The sequence below is a fragment of the Hemiscyllium ocellatum genome, chromosome 4 (genome assembly GCF_020745735.1).
Source record: "Hemiscyllium ocellatum isolate sHemOce1 chromosome 4, sHemOce1.pat.X.cur, whole genome shotgun sequence".
NCBI lineage: Eukaryota > Metazoa > Chordata > Chondrichthyes > Orectolobiformes > Hemiscylliidae > Hemiscyllium > Hemiscyllium ocellatum.
The window spans coordinates 133,722,749-133,744,263 of record NC_083404.1 but is presented as its reverse complement, the minus strand read 5'-3'; the positions used below and the strand labels follow the sequence as shown (position 1 = coordinate 133,744,263).

At 41.9% G+C, this 21,515-nt stretch overlaps 1 protein-coding gene across 3 annotated transcripts in view; it reads left to right on the top strand.

Moving 5' to 3' along the window:
- LOC132815107 (intermembrane lipid transfer protein VPS13B-like) overlaps positions 1-21,515 on the top strand; it is a 945,713-nt gene that overhangs the window by 773,068 nt on the left and 151,130 nt on the right. For all 3 annotated transcript variants that reach the window (XM_060823876.1, XM_060823877.1, XM_060823875.1), the window contains exons 37-38: positions 5,215-5,417; positions 7,472-7,673. In XM_060823876.1, coding sequence (XP_060679859.1) covers positions 5,215-5,417; positions 7,472-7,673 — 405 coding nt within the window. The remainder of the gene's footprint in view (positions 1-5,214; positions 5,418-7,471; positions 7,674-21,515) is intronic.

Sequence of the window (21,515 nt, the reverse complement as noted above, 5' to 3'; positions counted from 1 at the left end):
GAATTAGCATGTTATTTGAAAAAGAAGAATGTGTGTTACAGGGAGCAGGCAGGAGATTAAGTAAATTGCTCACTTGGAGAGTGGATGCGACATGATGAGTGAATGGCCTCCTATAGAGTGCGATGTTTTTCTGTGTGAGAATGTAAGAGAAAGATGTGACAACTTTTGATCCAGAAGTAAGGAAAATCTTTAGTTTCTTTAAAAGGTCTATGGAATGTGTAATTGTTTTTAAAGATGTTTAGAAAGGAGTTTTAAGGGTTGGCATCAATTGTAAAGGGGTTAGTTGTCATTTATTTGGATAGTAAGAGATATCGGTACATGTGACCCTGAGTCCCTTGATCTGAAAGCAGTACCAACAGAGTTGAAGTTAATACCAGAGACTGTGTGGTGCACACACGCAAAAATGAACTACAAGCAGAGGTATCAGATGGTACACTTATTGAGGCATACACAGTGAGAAAGCAGACAGATTGAAAGAAAGAGATGATGAAGCAAATCTCTCTCAAACCTTACCCAAGGTGTAATTTATTGCATTTCAACATGTCATGAGGTGTGCAAAGGAACCCTAGAGACATCAGGAGCTTTATGATCTGAGGGTGAGAATGTTCAGAGAAACATGCCTTGCTGATGATAACCATGACATTTGGAGGTGGAAGTTGTTGTCAGGTAGGACTCCTGACTCTGTATATTTGTATATGAATGAAGGACGCTATGTTGTGGAACTGTGTAGCTACGTACATGCTGAAAGGGTTACTTCTGGTTTTAAAAACGTACTATTGTCGTACTGATAATTTAAACAGAAATTTACCTTTTTACTTGAAGTATGAGTTGCCTGTTAATTCAAAGTAAAAAATCATACAACACCAGATTATAGTCCAACAGGTTTATTTGGAAGCACTAGCTTTCAGAGTGCTGCTCAGGTGGTTTGTAGTAATTTATGTTAATATAAAATAAAACTACAAAAAGTGGAATTTTATTGACATTTATTCATTTTGGGGTTGCTTGGAAAATGTAGTTATTATGGTTTATGGTTTTCCCATGGAGATTGTAACAAAGAATATCCAGCTTCACCTTTTAAGTAGTTTATATTCGGCCCGTTGGGCCTCTGCTGCCTCTTTAGAGGAGCTACCCAGTTAATTCCACACCATTGCCATTTACCTATTGTCCAACTAATGTTTACTCTTTAGTCTCCTTTTTATTTATTCATATATTATGTGCAGGACAGACTGGGCAAGCACTTACTGGCCATCCTTACTTTGCCCTGAGAAATTGATGATGAGCTGCCTTCTTAAATTGCAGCTCACATGGCATAGGGACACCCACAGTGCTGTTTAGGAGGGCCTTCCAGGATTTTGACCCAGTGACAGTGAAGAAAAGGCGGTATATTTCCAATTCAGGGTGAATGTGTAGCATGGTACAGAACTTACAGGTGGTGGTATTTGCTACCCATGTCCTTTTAGATGGTAGAGATTGCAGCTTTGGAAAGTGTTAAATAAGGAGCCATGGTGAATTGTTGAAGTTGCATCTTGATGACGGCGCCCACTGCTGACAGTGTATGTTGATGGTGAACAAAATGAATGTTGGAGGTGATAGATTGGTTTCCAGTCAAGCAGACTGTTTTATCCTGGATGGTGTGTAGTTTGTTGACTGATGTTGGACTCTATTTGGCTGGGCAAAAGGAAAGTATGCCATCATACACTTGATTTAAGTAGCTGGTGAAAAGGCTTTAGAAGGACAAGAGGTGAGTTACTTGCTGCAAGACTTCTAGCATTTGACTTACTCTTGTTGCTCCATTATTTATGTGCCTGGCCTGGTTCAATTTCTAGCTAATGGTAATATGCAGGATATTGGTAGGAAGGAAATTCAGCAGTGATGTGGACATTGAATGTCCAGAGGCAATGATTTGGTTCTACCTTGTTGAAGACAATCACTGTCTGACACTTGGACATGGACTGCTTCACTATCTAAGGAGCCATGAATGGTCCTGAACACTGCACATCGTCAGGGAACATCTCCACTTCTGACCTTATGATGGAGGGAATGTCGTAGATGAAACAGCTCAAGATGGTCAGACCTAGGCACTACCCAATGAGTCCTAGAACTGAGATGACTGATCTCCAATGACTGCTACCATGTTTTCAAAGTTTTTATTTTATCTGCTTCCACCACTGCTTCAGTAAGCAAATATCGAAGAAGCTACTCTTGAAATAATTATTAAAGCAAATAGTATTGCTTATTTAATACAGACAGGCAGACTATTCAGTAGTGGGTGTATTATATTTCCTCACCTGAGTTGCCCATTTTCAATTTAGCAATTTAGAGCAGGGTTTCCTTACCTTGTTCAATTTATTACTTCAAATTATACCCTCCTTTTCACTCAGGTCAGCTAATTCTATACAAGCTTATCATCCAATTTGGAATCTACCCCCGTCCCTCCTGCACAGCACTAAACTAAGTAGTGCATTTATATATTTGGCTACCAGGGGAGCTATTTTAGTCTTTTAACTGTGGCTCAAGTTACTTTCCAAAGTAGCTTATAGACAAAATGATGAATAGGAGTATGACTTTATTGCTTCACTAAACCTTTGCTAGTCTTGCCTGTGTGTGGAGTAACTATTGGTGAATTACTAAAAGAAAAACAGCAACAAAAGAAAAAAAAAACTCATTCCTGTTCCCAAACTGATCATAGGAATGGTTTGTATTGTTTGGCGTTAATTTGCCAAGGTACTGGATCATCTACAACAGCCAGAAGCTATTTTGCATGGAGTTAAAATTTCTATACCTCTGAAAAGCAGCTCAAATATTTCCCGTTGCTTATACCACAGGAAATAAATTCTTTTGTCTGTGTAAGCCAGAGGACAAATTAAACATTAAAAGGACCATAGGGGATTGAAACTAAGTGTGGTTTGTATAGATGAATACAAATCACTGTTAACATTTCCCCTAGCACTGTTGCAAGAATATTGGGTGTAGGTGCCTTGATTTTGTCACTTTTGGCACCTTGTCACAAGTAGCTTAAACCCTCTCTCTTCCCAGCATGCTATAAGAGGTTACGACCATATTGGCTAAGTAATGGCTTGGATTTTGAATGTCATTACAACATATCCCCGGCCTGTTGAAATGAGCAAGTAAAGGTGGATTTAGTTGACAGAAAGCTAACTTTACTGAACCTTGCAATGATAAATAAAACAGCATTTTAATTCCTTCTTGATGTTGAGGTATGTTTTGCAATGGACTTGGATGTAGGAGGAAAGATCAGATGTTGTAATGTTCACGACACAAGCTACCTCCTAATCCTCAGCTAGAAACCTGCAATAAATTGCTAACACGCAATACCCTAAAGCCTCCAAAAATGTTCTATTGTAAAATGCTGACATTGATTAGTCAATTAGAATTCAAATAAATACACAAATACAACTAGGCATAAAATAAAGCCTGATGTCATGTGGATTGTGTTTTTTTAAAAAAGTGTTTATCAAAAATATTTCGGTGTGGAATGGCAGAGAGAAACTAGTCTGATACCTCTCTTGGAATAAATTCATCATACTTTTTAAGCACTTAAGTTTTAAGGAACTCTCAAGATTTTTCAAATTTGTACTTTTTAACATTGGTTTGTTAATGCAATTAGTCATTGTCAGAATTGTAACTGAGGACCGCTGCCTCTTCAATGTACCGAGGGCTGTTTACCTGCCTTCTCTGTGATTTAGCAAGATGAGATCATATAAATTGATAACCATCTCTCTGTTTTCTTCTGATTCATCTCTGACCTGAACTCTGCTTGAACCTAGTTAGACACAAAACATCCAGGATTCTTGGCTGAAGCCATAAAATTTAATTAAATCCTACAGAAATGATGTGTAAAAGAACACCACAGTACCCCAATAAAGTGAAAATAAGTACTGTGATGGATTAAAATAATAAATGTGCCTGTTTCACTGTGTTTGATGTGAAGGCAACAAATATGGGCTTCCAGCAGTCAATATATATGATGTTAACAGGAAAGGTTGTAAGTCACATGCACAAGAATCTCATCTGCTTAAGATCACTGTGCACATTTACTGCTGGTTATATGATGTTGACTGTGGATTCAATGAAGCTGCCCACAGCTGCATCAGACCTGAACAAATATCAGCCATGGCTCAGATGGTTACACTTTTGCCCATGAATCAGAAAGTTGTGTATTCAAGTCCCACTTCAAGACTCTAGCACATGAATTAAGGTTGACTCCCCTGAGGCAGTACTGAGGGAGTGCAGCAGCATTTCAGGATGGGAGCATTGTAGAGACTCCCCCTTTTGGAAGAAACCTTTAACAAAAGTCCTGATAGCAACCTCAGGTGAACAAGGTAAAAGATTCCGTGGCTACAGCACTAACTACAAGTCAAAAATACTTAATTGGTTGCAGATAGCTTTGGAAACACCCTAGGCTGCCAAGGTGTCAGTCAAGTGCATATCTATTTTTCTTTGTTTGAGCAGAGTTTTGCTGTGTGATTTGCAGTTTGAAATTACAAGTGATCACCTAACTCGGTGATGGAGCAATGCACATTACTCATTTTCCCGCAAGTGTGGTTGGGGACAGATGGAACAACAGAATACTAATTCACAAAAGGGTGCAAGTAGGCGTTGGATTGGTTCTGCAGACTGTTTCCATTGTTTATTTTGGACTGAATATAACGTATTTTAAGTTGTTTGTTAAATATTCACATGTTCCAACATTAGAGGAGAAGGAACAGCCTTAAGTAGCACTCCGGAACAAAATTGCTTGCTGCAGTTCGCATCTGTAAGTGTTCAGTTTAAAAGACATGTTTCTCCCTTTGAGCACTGTTTGAGGAAACCATTGAATTATTTATTATTGAACCTGAACTAAAATCCAGTTTTGGAAACATTCAAGTATGTAGAATATCCAGTTGAACACAAGAGAACATGTTATATTTCCTTTACAAGGTTGATCAGTCAGTCAGAAAAATATATTGGACTCCATAAATTATTGCAGAAAGTTCAGTTGCTTCAATGATTTGCTCATAATTCCACAGTGTTGCTTAGGAGCTGGCATCCTGTATTAATTATGTACAGATGTAAAGATCAGAGAACTGATGCAGAAGTACGTACAAAAAATGAAAGCAAAGATAAATGTTTCTTTTAGCCTTGCACTATTTAATTTATTGTGCAGTTGTCCAAAAGAGGATAAATATGACATCCTTTTCTTCCTCTGTTTAGGAATGATTTTGGGTGCTACATTTGCACTTCAACTGAAGGATCTGCTTGTAAAGACCTGCCTCAAAGACAGAACCAGAGCACTAATTGGCCCATTCTGCTGTACCCTGCAACTGGATGCTAAGTGGTGCAGGCACAGTGGCGACCCTGACCCACATCACTCCGTTCCAAAAACACTGGTCGACTTGAAAGCTGGACTGATCCAGGTTTGTGTGGGTGGCACTGGTGTCTGGTAGAGGCTGTCTTTAATGAGTCTGTTCCTTGTTTGACCCAAATGTCTTTTATTTCCAACCCTGTAAATCATGCAAAGAGTACCCTTGTAACATGATCAGGTTATCTGGTAAAGCTCAACACTGTTGCATTTGAAGTACTTGATTTTTTTGTATGAGTAATAAACTTTTAAAAAGATCAGAGCAGAACAAACAGAACTGCAGGGCAATAGGATGAAACGGCCAATACCATAAATACTGCAAAGGCACTTAAAATAATTAGAAATGCATACAAAGCATTTTGTTTTCATGGCACTAGAGATAGGGTACAACGTTTTAAGAGAATTCGTGAGACTTGAGCAGTTGATCATCCAGCATGTGCAGGATGGTAGTTGTTCGTTTGGTGCACAGTCCTACTTTATGTATGACCTTTGCCATCTTCTATTGACAAGTGATCATCGTGACTGGATTGAGTTCAACTGATACATAAATCATCCCTGCCTTTTAGCCCTTTCATTGACTGCAGGAGGAATTCTGCATCCGTCCTTTACTAATTCACAAAAGGGTACAAGTAGACGTTGGATTGGTTCTGCAGACTTCTCTGAATGTGATCATTATTTTTAACCTTTGAACATCTTCAAAATACTTGCATAATAAATAAGTAGTTTGCAAAATCTTCCATAGAAGATGTTTTTAAAAAAGATTCAGTTTTAACTTGTTTGAAGTTGAAATTAATCCTGGAAGCTGCCTAAGTTTTCTCAAAACTTCATGGGAAGTAAGCAAGATTTATATAATGTGCGTATGTACAGATTAGTGTCCTGGGCTCCAGAAGTTGACTGGTAGTGTTGCTTGTTATCTGAAGCCACAGTAACGCTGATTTTACTTACAATAATTCATTGAATCCCAACAGTGTGAAAGCAGCCGATTCAGCCCACTGAGTCCATACCAAACCTCCAAAGAGCATCCCACCCACCCTGCCAGTCCCTGTAACCCTGCATTTCACGTGGCCAATCCATCTAATGTGCAAATCTTTCGACTGTGAGGGGAAGCCAGAGCATCCGGAGGAAAAACACACAGACCCGAGGAGAATGTCTGTGTGGAATTTGCACAGTGGCTGGAATCAAACACTGGTCCCTGGTGCTGTGAGGTAGCAGTACTAGCCACTGAGCCACCATGCCACCTTAATTAGTCATGGTATTATAGGAAGCAGTCATTATAATTTATCATATTATATGGTTTATCATACTGATGCTGCAATGCAGACAATTAACCACAAAATTATTGTCCAAGTACACATTTTATTTTGTAGTGTATGCAGATTTAGTCTTGTGTCCATCTCAGGGAAAGTTATGTATGGCAGACTGATATCTTGGTGTTGCATTAGGCCGCTAAATACTTTTACAGATTTACAAAGGTTTTTTTTGTAAATTTAAATGGTTTAGCACAAACACCAGTTATTACTATTCCCTCCTGGGTGTTTTTCTTGTTCAGAAAACCACTGGGAAAGAATCCAGTTCTATCTTAAAAAATACCTAAGCGCTAATTTAATAAATCACCCGATTAGAAACCAGGACAGTGCATCGATACCCAAAAGAAACACAATGTCCACAAAATTCAAAAGGGGAAAATCAAGTGGTGAGGAAGGGGGTTGCTAAATCAACAATTGGATATGTTGAATTTTCCAGGCCCAAATTTGTAGTATGAGATTTTGAATATCCAGTAAAAGAGTTGCTGCAATTCTGCACTGGATCTACTGAACCAATGTAAGGTCAGCAGCAGGAATCCCCAGTGTAAACCAGACAAGGCCATTTTCAACCGTTCACTCCATTTCCCTGGGAGATCTGTGACCTGTGGCCCATAGCGTACCTCGAGCATTTTCAGAGCCAAAGTGATCATCTGTGAATGCTGTTACACAAAATCATCAACATCTGATTAACCAAAAAATAGGCAACCAGAGTATAAATGGTTTAGCCTATATCTTTGGATTTTTAATGTGTTTGTTCTTTTGCATCTTATCAGTGCTGGTGCTTCTCTTTTTGGTGTCTGTTTAGATATTCTGGGGCCAAGAGCATCTGAACTGCCTGAATCTACTACATGAACTTCTCCAATGCTATCTTGGGCAAGATGCCAAGTCTCAGACTTCAGACCACACACAGCAGCCATCATCTGCCGTAGGCAGATATCAAGCATCCAAGACTGAACACAGTTCTGATGACTTGAGGACAGGGCAGTTTCAGTACATTCAAGATGCAGGTGCGTGGGATGATTGATCTTTTATACAGCTCACTTGGTCACCTCAACAAAAAAGTGTCCCTGCTTTGGTGCACACAGATTTAAATATGCAATGCAATACATTAGTTACCTTCTCACATTGTTCCTCAAGGAACCTGATGACATTCTTCATGAACATCTCTTGACTACTCTGATCTATCATTCACTTAGATCATAGATTATCTATATTCCAAGTCTATCTAACTACTTTGGTTCCTGAACCCTTAATACATGTATCGAACAGAAACCTTATTAATTTCAGTTTTGAATTGAATCATCCTGTACATCCTTTTGAAGGATAGAGTTCCAGATTTCCAGTAAACTCCTTGTGAAGAGATCCTTCCTGTCATCACCGAGTTCTTCAATCTATTCTCTTGGCTGAAGTTCCTCATCCTTGGAACTATTGTTTTAAACCACTTCTCTGCCCAATAAGTTCTCATCCTTCCTATAATGAAGTGCCCATAACTGTAAACAGTACTTTATCTGAAATCTAACAAGTACTTGTACATAGTGTTCCCATGCATACGTTGCCTATGTCTTCTGGGTGGTAGAGGTTGTGGGTTTGGAAGGGTTTCAGAGGAGCCTTTGCAATCTGATGCAGTGCATCTTGTAGATGGTGCGTGCTGCTGCTACTCAGGGTTGGTGTCTGAGGGAGCAAATGTTGAAGGTATTATATGGGGTTTCAATTAAGTGAACTGCTTTGACTTGAATGATTTTGAGCTCCCCAAGTTTGGAGGAATATTAATGTTCTCTTCCCATGTTCTGAATTCCCTCATGGGAGGATATCACTTTTCCCTATCACAATCTCTCTACCTCACTCTCCCTCAATCCATCAACTTCTGCGCTTATGTTAATCAACTCCATTTGACCATGGAGGAAGTGAGGACTGCAGATGCTGGAGATCAGAGCTTAAAAATGTGTAGCTGGAAAAGCGCAGCAGGTCAGGCAGCATCAAAGGAACAGGAGAATCGACATTTCGGGCATAAGCCCTTCTTCAGGAATGAGGAGGGTGTGCCAAGCAGGCTAAGATAAAAGGTAGGGAGGAGGGACTTGGGGGAGGGGCGTTGGGAATAAGATAGGTGGAAGAAGGTCAAGGTGAGGGTGATAGGCCGGAGAGGAGGTGGGGGCGGAGAGGTCGGGAAGAAGATTGCAGGTCAAGAAGGCTGTGCTGAGTCTGAGGGTTGGGACTGCGAAAAGGTAGGGGGAGGGGAAATGAGAAAGCTGGAGAAATCTGCATTCATCCCTTGTGGTTGGAGGGTGCCTAGGCGGAAGATGAGGCGCTCTTCCTCCAGGTGTTGTGTTGTCATCGTATGTCCTTGGCGGAACAGGAGGGGGAGTTAAAGTGTTCAACCACGGGGCTGTTGGGATGGTTGGTGCGGGTGTCCCAGAGGTGTTCTCTGAAATGTTTCGCAAGTAGGTGGCCTGTCTCCCCAATGTATAGGAGGCCACATCGCTTGCAGCGGATGCAGTAAATGATGTGTGTGGAGGTGCAGGTGAATTTCTGACAGATATAGAAGGATCCCTTGGGGCCTTGGAGGGAAGTGAGGGGGGAGGTGTGGGCGCAAGTTTTGCATTTCTTGAGGTTGCAGGGGAAGGTGCCGGGAGTGGAGGTTGGGTTGGTGGGGGGTGTGGATTTGCAGAAGGAGTAGTCTTTCCGGAACGCTGATAGGGGAGGGGAGGGAAATATATCCTTGGTGGTGGGGTCTGTTTGGAGGTGGCGGAAATGACGACAGATGATACTATGTATATGGAGGTTGGTGGGGTGGTAGGTGAGGACCAGTGGGGTTCTGTCCTGGTTGGAGGGGCGGGGTTCAAGGGCGGAGGAGTGGGAAGTGGAGGAGATGCGGTGGAGAGCATCGTCAACCACGTCTGAGGGGAAATTACGGTCGTTGAAGAAGGAGGCCATCTGGGTTGTTGGGTATTGGAATTGGTCCTCCTGGGAGCAGATGCGGCGAAGGCGAAGGAATTGGGAATATGGGATGGCGTTTTTACAGGGGACAGGGTGGGAGGAGGTGTAATCTAGGTAGCTGTGGGAGTCAGTCGGTTAATAGTAAACATCCGTGTTGAGTCGGTCGTCTGAGATAGAAATGGAGAGGTCTAGGAAGGGGAGGGAGGGGTCTGAGACTGTCCAGGTAAATTTGACGTCAGGGTGGAAGGTGTTAGTAAAGTGGATGAACTGTTCAACCTCCTCATGGGAGCACGAGGTAGTGCAAATACAGTCATCGATGACCTAGACCTCAAATTTACCTGGACCGTCTCAGACTCCTCCCTCTCCTTCCCAGACCTCTCCATTTCTATCTCGGACGACCGACTCAACACGGACGTTTACTATAAACCGACTGACTCCCACAGCTACCTAGATTACACCTTCTCCCACTCTGCCCCCTGTAAAAACGCCATCCCATATTCCCAATTCCTTCGCCTTCGCTGCATCTGCTCCCAGGAGGACCAATTCCAATACCTAACAACCCAGATGGCCGCCTTCTTCAAAGACTGCAATTTCCCCTCAGACGAGGTTGACGATGCTCTCTACTGCATCTCCTCCACTTCCCGCTCCTCCACCCTTGAACCCCGCCCCTCCAATCGCCACCAGGACAGAACCCCACTGGTCCTCACCTACTACCCCACCAACCTCCAAATACATCGTATCATCCTTCGTCATTTCCGCCACCTTCAAACAGACCCCACCACCAAGGATCTATTTCCCTCCCCACCCCTATCAGCGTTCCGGAAAGACCACTCCTTCCACAACACCCTCGTCAGATCCACACCCCCCACCAACCCAAACTCCACGCCCGGCACCTTCCCCTGCCACCATAAAAATGTAAAACTTGCGCCCACACCTCCCCCCTCACTTCCCTCCAAGGCCACAAGGGATCCTTCCATATTCATCAGAAATTCACCTGCACCTCCACACACATCACTTACTGCATCCGCTGTACCCGATGTGGCCTCCAATACATTGAGGAGACAGGCCGTCTACTTGCGGAACATTTCAGGGAACGCCTCTGGGACACCCGCACCAACCAACCCAACCACCCCGTGCTGAACACTTTAACTCTCCCTCCCAAGGACATCAGGTCCTTGGCCTCCTCCATTGCCAGACCATGGCAACACGACGCCTGGAGGAAGAGCACCTCATCTTCTGCCTAGGAACCCTCCAACCACAAGGGATGAATGCAGATTTCTCCAGCTTTCTCATTTCTCCTCCCCCCACCTTTTCTCAGTCCCAACCCTCAGGCTCAGCACAGCCTTCTTGACCTGCAATCTTCTTCCCGACCTCTCCGCCCCCACACTCTCTCCGGCCTATCACCCTCACCTTGACCTCCTTCCACCTACCTTATTCCCAACACCGATCTCCCAAGTCCCTCCTCCCTACCTTTTATCTTAGCCTGCTTGGCACACCCTCCTCATTCCTGAAGAAGGGCTTATGCCCGAAACATCGATTCTCCTGTTCCTTTGATGCTGCCTGACCTGCTGCGCTTTTCCAGCAACACATTTTTAAGCTCCATTTGACCATTCCTTACATGGGAAGTCAAACCTTACCCATGCAACTAGTCCTCTCAATTTACCAAGACTCTTTTATCAAATGTACAATGTATGCATGTTTAAGAATTAAATCTATTCACAATCAACATTCTTGTGGTTACCATTTGACCTGAAACTGAATTGGATCAGCCACATAAATACAGCAGCTACAATAGCAGGATAATAGCACGGAATTCCGTAGTGAGTATCTCACCTCCTGACTCTTCAGAACCCATTCACCACCTACAGGAAGCATGTCACCAATGTGACAGAATAATGTCCATTTTCTGGGATGAATGCAGTTCCTTTAACACTCAGGGAGCTCAAAATCCTCCAGGTCAAAGCAGTTCACTTAGTTGAAACCTTAGATAGTGTCTTCAACATTTGGTCCTTCAGACACTAATGCTGAGTGGCAGCTGCACACACCATCTTCAAGATGCGCTGCAGCAGATCACCAAGGCTGTTCTAAAACACTTCCAAACCCATAATCTCTACCACCCAGAAGGACATGGGCAATGTATGCATGGGAACACTATGTACAAGTACTTGTTAGATCTCAGATAAAGTATTGTTCACAGTTATCGGCTCGACACTATAGGTAGGATGTGATCGCATTGGAGAGAGAAGTGGTTGAAAAGAACCGTGAGGAACTTCAGTCATGAGAATAGATTGAAGAAATTGGAACTGTTCTTCTTGGAAAGAAGAAGGCTAACAGGAGATCTGTTAGAGGTTTGTAAAAGGAACTTGTAAAAGGAACAAGAACAGAGGGCAGAGATTTAAAATGATCTGCAAAAGAAGTGATGTGAGGGAAAAGTCTTTTCACTTAACGAGTAGTTAGGGTATGGAAAGCATTGTTAGGAAGTGTCATGGAGGCAGGTTTAATTCAGGTATTCAAGTGGGCATTGGGCGGTGCAGTGGTAGATATAAATAATGTGCAAAGATATGCACTTGATAATAATGCTCATTTAATGAGCCAGTGCAGGCATGATGGGCCAAATAGCCTCTTTCTGTGCCATAACTCACTACCTGCAAGTTCTTCTCTAAGTCCCACACCATCCTGATATGTAACTGTATTGCTATTCCTTCAGTATCACTCTCGGTCAAAATCCTAGTACTCACTTGCCAACAGCACTGTGGGTGTACCTACAAATGGACTTTAATGATTTGAGAAGGCAGCTCACCAGCACCTTCTCTTGGGCAGTAAATGATGGACAATAAAAAGTCAGTGACTTCCATGTCTCCCAAAGTTGTTTTTTTTTTAATTGTATTCTTGTTTGTGAGCACTGAACAAATTGCCTTGGGAACTGTATTCGGTATGTGTATTGTGTTTTTAAAAAAAAATACAGCAGCTTGTTTTCCAACACAAAAAATCATCCAAAACACTGTCAGAGCAATAATCAGAAAATAAATGAGATACTGAGCAGGAGCTAGATATGAGGAGAAGTGACCCAAACCTGATTAGAAGTGGATTTAAGGAGTGTTTTAAATAAGGAAAGGGGTTCAAAGAGTGATGGGTTTTTGGAAGCTTCAGGAAAATCTGTCAATAGTAAGACGAAAAGGGTCAGAGTAGGGATGGTGGAGGAAAAACGTGGGAAAGGTCCGAGGCAGAGAAATTGAATGATGGCAGGACATTGGAGAAATAACAGTAAGAATTTTAAGTTGGTGAGGTGAGAGGAGCCAGAATAAAATGTAGACCACCTAGGATACGGTTAATGTTGAATGGAAAGTGTTGCATAAAGGGAGTCAGTGGTGTGAGGGCAAGGTAACTGTATTAGCACTCCAAAATCTGAGCTCATGTTCTGGAACAGTGTTGGTGAAACTTGAATTCAGCGTAAACCTGAAACAAACAACAAAGGTCATTTAGAAAAGCGAATGTCAGTAAAGCATTGGTTGGCACAACAAGGGGTGCGGTGCAGTGGTAGAAATGGGAAATACTAATGTCAGTCCGGAGGCTGAACCCCGGCTCCATTGCAGTTAATGTCACCAATGGAAGCATGGGAAAGAGGAGGTGGCCAAGGGTAGATTCTAGGGATGCAAAAAAGGTGACAGATTTAGGTTGGCAAAGAAAACTGTTGCTGGAAAAATTAGGACTGCAATCAAATCAGTAAGAGCAGGATAAAGCAAAAGTATTTCAACTGAGCTGAATATTTATGGAGTGGATTTATAATCTGCAGAGGCCCAGACCAAGAAAGATGAGGAAGGCTCATGCTCATGCACAGTGGACACAGCCACAGAGAATTTCTTCAGATCATCTTACTGATACTGTCATGACCGGAAACAGGATTGGAGTGATTTAAACATAAAACTGCACAAAAGATGGATGTGCGTTTGGGAGACATCAACTCATCCTTGGAGGCAGAAGAGGGCAAATAGAAGAAAAGCTAAAGAAAGACATGGTTTCAGGTTGAGGAAAGCAGCTGGATTAGTCAGCGGGCAAGTGGAAGGGAAAGGGGAGAGGCAGAGCATTGGAAAAGTGTCAAAGAAGTCAACATGGGTTGGAGAGATTGATGAATGGAGTCATATTTATAGATTAGTGTAGTACTGGTATAGAATGCAGTGTCTCAGGTTGGCTGAATTTTAAAGGTGATAGAGGATATCATGATTGCCTGGAGAGCATTGAGGTAGTAAAGTTTAGAGATGACAAAGGCATGGGTGGACTAAGATCAGTGTAACAATTATGGCAGGAGGCAGCCCCTTCCATCAATTTCAACGTGGTTTGGAATCCTCCTCAACACTTCGGATGGATTTGGAAGTAAGCTGCCAGGACAGTATCAGAAGATTTCACTGGGATTACTTCCCAAGATGCATAATCTGCAGCCCAAGGGCGATGTGCCAATTGAACCAATTAAGACCCCAGTTAAGACTTATTGTCCAATGCTGGTATCATGTGGGGCTCCACCTATGTTTGGAATTCTTAACTACTCCAAGATGGCCTATTGATCACAGGCCAGAGGGACATTGAAGCCTCACATTAAGTTGGTCACACTGAAGCCTCAAAGTTGAAACAGTCACAGCCATTCTCATAGGTTTTGTGGCATCTCTGAGACGTCTTTTAAAATATGTCATTCTGAGGTACCCTTGCCACCCTGCCTGCCGTTCGGTATTGCAGGTCTTTTCAGTGGGTCTCCCACAACGATGACCTATTAACTGACCATCTTTGAGTAGATGGCTTTAGAATTGGCCCGGGCCCTCAATAATTTTCAAGCTCCAGAAGATTGGTTCAGCCAAAGGCAATGGTCAGGACGGAAGATGGAATCAGTGGCGAGAATGGAGAACTTTATATATGCGTCAGAGATAAGATCATGGATCAAAACCCAGGTGAAGCAAAATCAAAGAAAGTAGGTGGTGTAATCCAAGAGAGGTTGTCGGCCCAGTAACACCTTCGTTCAAAATTATTTAATTATGTTGACTATTATTTTGAGGTGAATCTTAGCTGATTACAGAGCAGTAGTATTGTTGAGTGACCTTGAAAAATGTTTTGTTGAGGATTTACTGCCCTTGCCAATGAATTATTTTAAAAGAGTTGACAATTTTCTTAAGGTTTGAGCTTTTCTTTTTAACTTTTTATAAATGGTATAGGGCATCTGAACTAATCAGATTGTAAGATTCAATTTGTTTGTTTTCAGTGAATTTTGCCAACACTTGTGCTTCAGCCCCATGACATTTTCCAGATGTAAAACGTTTAATTGTAGGCTATTTCTATCTTTTTTTTCCAAGTAAATGACATGTATCAAGAATTGCTGAGGCTGTCAAGGGTCAAGGTAAAGTTCCAGCTTGGCTAGAAGCATGTAGTATAAAATCTAGTATATTATCATATCTTCTTCTTACCTTATAAATCAGTCCTGTATTTAATGGATATAAAAATATGCATATAATTGAGACTTTGAGTCATTGAGTTATACAGCACAGAAACAGGCCCTTTGGCCTAACTCATCCATGCTGAGTTTCCCGAACGGAGCTAGTCCCATTTGCCTGTGCTTGGCCCCTTTCCTTCTAAGCCTTTCCTATCCATATATCTGTCCAAATGTCTTTTCAATGTTGTAATTGTAACCTGCTCTGGCAATGCATTCCACATAGGCACCATCGTCTTCATGAAAAAGTTGCCCCTCGGGCCCCTTTTAAATCTTTTTGTCACTCACCTTCGACCTATACCCTCCACTTTAGGACTCCCTTACAAGGGAGAAAGACCTTGGCTCTTCATCTTGTGTATTTGCCCCTCTTGATTTATTAAACCTTTGTAAGGTCATCCCTCAGCCCTCAGGGGAGAAAACGCCCAGCCTATCCAGCCTCTCCTTATAGCACAAACCTTGGTAACATCCTTGTAAATTGTTTTTTAATTCTTTCCAGTTTAATAACATCCTTGCCAAAGTAGCGTGACGAGAATTATACACACTACTCCAAATGTGACCTTACCAATATCTTATACAGCTGTAACATCATGTCCCAACTCATGTATCCAATGCTCTGACCAACAAAGACAAGTATGCCATACACCTTCTTCATCACCTGACATACCATGGTTGCTGGCATTTGAATATAACATTGTATGTTTTGCTTTTGTTTAACTAGTATAAACTACAATGCATTCTATAGACATCAGCCTTGGCTCAGTGATTATTGATTCCCACTTGAATTAAAGGTTGTGGTTTCACTCCACCAGAGCACATAGTTCTTCCTGACATTCCATTGCACTACAGTGGGAGTGCTGCACTGTTGGTGATGTTAACCTTCAGGTGGAGATGTTAAACCGAGGGTCCATCTGCACTGTCAGGTGAATGTAAAACAGAATCATTTGACACTTTTCTCGGCGAGAGTGGGAATTCTCCCCAGTGTCTTAGAGATTACTGATACCTCAGCCAGTATTCATCAGAAATTATCCGATTGTTACTATATTGCTGTTCGAGCAAGCTCTATGGGAGCAAAGTGACTCCTGTGTTTCCGACAGTGCAACTGCAAAACACTTCAAAATTATGTAATTAACTGTGAAATGTTTTGGGACATCCAGAGATTATAAAAGATGCTGTGAAACAACACGTCTATCTTTTTCTTCCTGAGGAATCATTACTGAGGAAGCTATTGTGCCTTGTCTTGAGGTCCAGCAGAAATAAAGAAAAATGCCCTTTCTCTGCAAACCCCAAATCATTTCATCACTTGAATTACATTGAAAGGAGCGATCAGATTCCAGTTCTTAAGCCATAACCATAAATTATATACATTTTTGTTTGTTTAGTCACACTATACAATTCGACTGCTTGCCATTCTACTGTGAAAATAACAATTTTCCCCTGACAGATCACTAAATGTAATAAAATTCCTGTACCTCACTTATGCCTGATCCTCAAAATCAAATAATTAAATCGCGTTGTTGGAACAGATGGGCCAGTCAATGTAGTAACCACCTTGTGTAATAATCCACGATTGCCTGTCCCACATCTGTCGCAATCAAGATCCAAAAAGATTTAGATTCTCACATGGCTGTGTCAAAGAGTAATTCACGATGTTTCAAGTTTTCTAATAGAGCTAAATGCAAGTCAAAAGTTAACAGGTGTACTTTAATATCGGAAAAAATATGCAATCACATAGGATTCAGAGTGAACTTGCAAATTGTTTACAAAATTGACTTAATAGCAGGAGACAGAGAGTAACTGTGGAGGGTTGTTTTTCCATCTGAACACCTTTGACCAGCAGTGTTCCACAGCGATCGGTGCTGGGTCCACTTTTGTTTGTCATTTATATAAATGATTTAGATGAGAATGTAGAAAGAATGGTGAGTATGTTTGCAGATGAGTTTGTGCCAGATATAGATAAAGTGATTAAATGTTGACCACATTTGCCTTCATTGCTCAGTCCTTTGTGTATAGGAGTTGGGATGTCATGTTGAGGATGTTGGTGAGATGTCTTCTGGAATATTGTATCCAGTTCTGGTCACCCCATTATAGAAAGGATATTATCAAGCTGAAGAGAGTTCAGAAGACATTAACCAGAATGTTTCCAGGAGTGGAGGGTTTGAGTAAAAAGGAGAAGCTGGGATTTCTTTACCTGGAACATAGGAGGTTGAGGGGTGACCTTATAGAGGTTTATAAAATCATGAGGGGTATAGGTAAGATGTACGGCAGGTATCTTTTTCCCTAGGGTGGGCGTTTTCAAGACTAGGGCATAATTTACAGGTGAGAGATTTAAAAAAGACATGAGGGGCAATTTTTATTAAACGGTGAGTGTTTTGTGTGTGGAATGAACTCTCTGAGGAAGTAGGAGATGCGGACATGGTTACAATTTAGAGTCAAAGAGTCATAGAGATGTACAGCACGAAAATAAACCTTTCAGTTCAATTCTTCCATGCCGACCAAATACCCAAACCTAACCTAGTCCCACTTACCAGCACTGGGCCTGTATCCCATTAAACCCTTCCTATTCATATACCCATCCAGGTGCCTTTTAAATGTTATAATTGTACCTGCCTTCACCACTTCCTCTGATAGCTCATTCCATGCGTGTACCACCCTCTGTGTGAAAAATTTGCCCCTCAGGTTCCTTTTACATATTTCCCCTCTCACCTTAAACCTATGCCCTCTAGCTCTGGACTCCCCCACTCCAGGAAAGGACCTTGTCTATTTATCCTATCCATGCCCCTCATGATTTTATAAACCCATATAACGTCACCCCTCAGTCTCCGACGTTCCAGGGAAAACCCCAGCCTGTTCAGCCTCTCCCTATATCTCAAATCCTCCAACTCTGGCAACATCCTTGCAAATCTTTTCTGAACCCTTTCAAGTTTCACAACATCCTTCCGATAGACTTGCACACAGTATTCCCAAGGTGGTTGAGCCAATATCCCGTACAGCCACAATATGACCTCCCACCCCCTGTACTCAATGCTCTGACCAATAAAGGAAAGCATACCAAATTCCTTCTTCACTGTTCTATATACTTGCGATTCCATTTTCAAGCAACTATGAACCTGCACACCATGATCTCTTTGTTCAGCAACACTCCACAGGGCTTTACCATTTAGTGTATAAGTCCTGCTCTGATCTGCTTTTCCAAAATGCAGCACCTTGCATTTATCTAAATTGAACTTCATCTGCCACTTCTTAGCCCATTGGCCCATTTGACCAAGAATCTGTGGTAATCTGAGGTAACCTTCTTTGCTGTCCACTACACCTCAAATTTTGGTGTCATTTGCAAACTCACTAATTATGCGTCCTATGTTCACATTCAAATCATACGTATAAATGATGAAAAAAGGTGGACCCAGCACTGATCCTTATGACACACCGCTGGTCACAGACCTCCAGTCTGAAAAGCAGCCCTCCACTACCACCTTCGAGCCAGTTCTGTATCCAAATGGCTAGTTCGCCCTGTATTCCATGAGATCTAGCTTTGCCTATCCCATGTGGAACCCTGTTGAACGCCTTACTGAAGTCCTTATAGATCACATCTACCGCTCTACCCTCATCAATCCTGTTTGATACTTCTTCAAAAAACTCAATCAATTTTGTGAGACATGATTTCCCGCGCACAACGCCACGCTGACTATCCCTAATCAGTCCTTGCCTTTCCAAATACATGTAAATCCTGTCCCTTAAGATTCGCCCCAACAACTTGCCCACCACCAATGTCAGGCTCACCTGTCTATCATTCCATGGCTTTTCTTTACCACCTTTCTTAAATAGTGACACACATTAGCCAACCTCCAATCTTCTGGAACCTCACCTATGACTATTGTAGATGCAAATATCTGAGCAAGGGTCCCAGCAATTACTTCTCTAGCTTCCCACAGGGTGCATCTGATCTGGTCCTGGGGATTTATCTACTTTTATGAGTTTCAAGACATCCAGCACCACCACCTCTGTAATATGGGCATTTTCAAGATGTCACCATCTATTTTCCCACATTCTATATCTTCCATGTCCTCCTCTATAGTAAACACTGATACAAAATACTCATTTAGTATCTCCGCCATCTCCTGCGACTCCATGCGTAGGCTGCCTTGCTGATCTTTGGGGGGGGCCCTTTCTCTCCCTAATTACCGTTTTGTCTTTACCGTATTTATAATATCCCTTTGGATTCTCCTGAAATCTTATTTGCCAAAGCTATTCCATGTTCTATTTTGGCCCTCCTGATTTCCCTATTAAGTATACTCTTACTGCCTTTATACTTTTCTAAGGATTCGCTCCATCTCTCCTGTCTATACCTGACATATCCTTCCTTCCTTTTTCTTAACCAAAACCTCAATTTCTCTAGTTATCCAGCATTCCCTACACCACCAGCCTTTCCTTTCACCCCAGCAGGAATATACTGTCTCTGGACTCTTGTTATCTCAATTTGAAAGCTTCCCATTTTCCAGCTCTCCCTTTACCTGTGAACATCTGCCCTCAATCAGCTTTTGAAATTTCTTGCCTAATACCATCAAAATTAGCCTTCCACCAATTTAGAACTGCAACTTTTAGATCCGGTCTATCATATTCATCACTATTTTAAAACTAATAGAATTATGGTTGCTGGCTCCAAACTTTGAAAAGACATTTGGATAATTACATGAATAGGAAATATTGGCAGGATATGGGCTAAGCACAGACACGTGGGACTAGTTTAGTTTGGAATTATGGTTGGCATGGACTGGTTGGACTGAAGGGTCTGTTTCTGCATTGTGTGACTCTATGACTCTAATTCCTTTTTTCTCACGAATTATCAGTTAGACAATGCACTGTGATGAATGACTGCAAAGTTTTTAATCCCTTGACTGGTGCACAGGTATTCATCTTCCTATGCAAAACCTAGTCCACAGGTAGCCTCTCTTGTAAAGACTATTTGGAGATGCAGCCGACTTTACTTAAACTCTGAACTTCAATTTGCGTTGACCCAAGAAAATATGTCTTGTTATTCTGGAATGTAGGCTGTTTTTTTAGCATCTGCATTACAGATTGGATCATGACAGTAAAGCCAAATGCAAGACTCATCTGAAGCTCCGAAACAACAAGTGAATTGTTTCTTTGGACCATGAGTTTCAACAGACAGTGGTCTCAATAAAAGTGCCATAAAGATTTCAGGATCATTGGGATTCGCCTGACCACGGTGACTTTTCAGAGTAGCATGTCTGTTTACCAGTGTGTTTTCAATTTGTCTTTTATTGTTCGGCTTTCTTGTAATCTGACTGAACAACTACATCTTCAAAGAGCTTTCCACTTACTGCCCAGGCACTTTTGCCATGCTCCTGCAGCTGTTATACAGTAGATGCTTGCTTCAATGATGGTTGCAAGCCAAGTGGCTAATTATCCAAAGTTTGATCAGTGATTATGATAATCTTTTCCTATTCTTTCCAACTTGACTTCTTGCCAATCCAAATCCTTGCACTAAATCATGTCCCCCTTTCCCTCACTCCTGCCAATGTTGCCTATTTCTCCTAACTGACGATTCTTCTTTTACTTTTTTTCACAGCAACCCTAGTTTGTAGTCATTCTCTCTTTCTAAACATTGCACCCTTCCTCTAATAACATGGTTAGGCCTAATACAAAAGCAAAACACTGCAAGTGTTGAAGTAAACCTGAAATGATATCGCAACAATGCTGCAAGTAATCATTAGCTCAGGCAATATCTATGAAGAGAGAAGCAAAAGTACTGTTTCAGATCAATGACCTTTCATCAGAAATGGAAAATATTAGCCATGCAATAGGTTTTAAGCAATTATGGATGCAGGCAAAGTGGAAGAAGGAAGAAACTAGCAGAAGAAATGGGCTGTGAGAGGTTGAAAGGCAGGAGAGAAGAACTGAGATAAGGGATGAGGGTGCAAGGCAACCAAGGCTGCTTCGAAAAGAAGTAAAAATAAACATTGGGATTAGGAGTGGGTCATTAAGCCCATTGAGCCTGCTTGGTTTATTTTGATAGTGGCCTCAACTTTACTTAGTTGTCTGCTGCTTTCTGGTGACTCACTTTCTTCTTTTGCTCATGAAATATAAATGTCACTGGCTAGGAGCTGCCTTCTTAATTTGTTACAGTCGGCGGGTTGGAGGGTGGAAATTAGACAGATGGTATATGCACAATGCTCTAAGGGAGGGAGTTTCAAGATTTTGATGCAGTAACAGTGAAGGAGCAGCAAAATATTTTCAAGTCAGGATGGTGAATGGCTTGGAAGGGAATTTGCAGATGCTGGTGTTCCCATGTATCTGCTGTCCTTGCCTTGCAAAATGGCAAAGGTTGTGGATATGGGGCTGTGGCAAAGGAATACTGGTGGTTTGCTGCAGTACACATTGCTATTATTGTGTGTTGGTGGTACAGTTAATCGTTTATATCCACTTT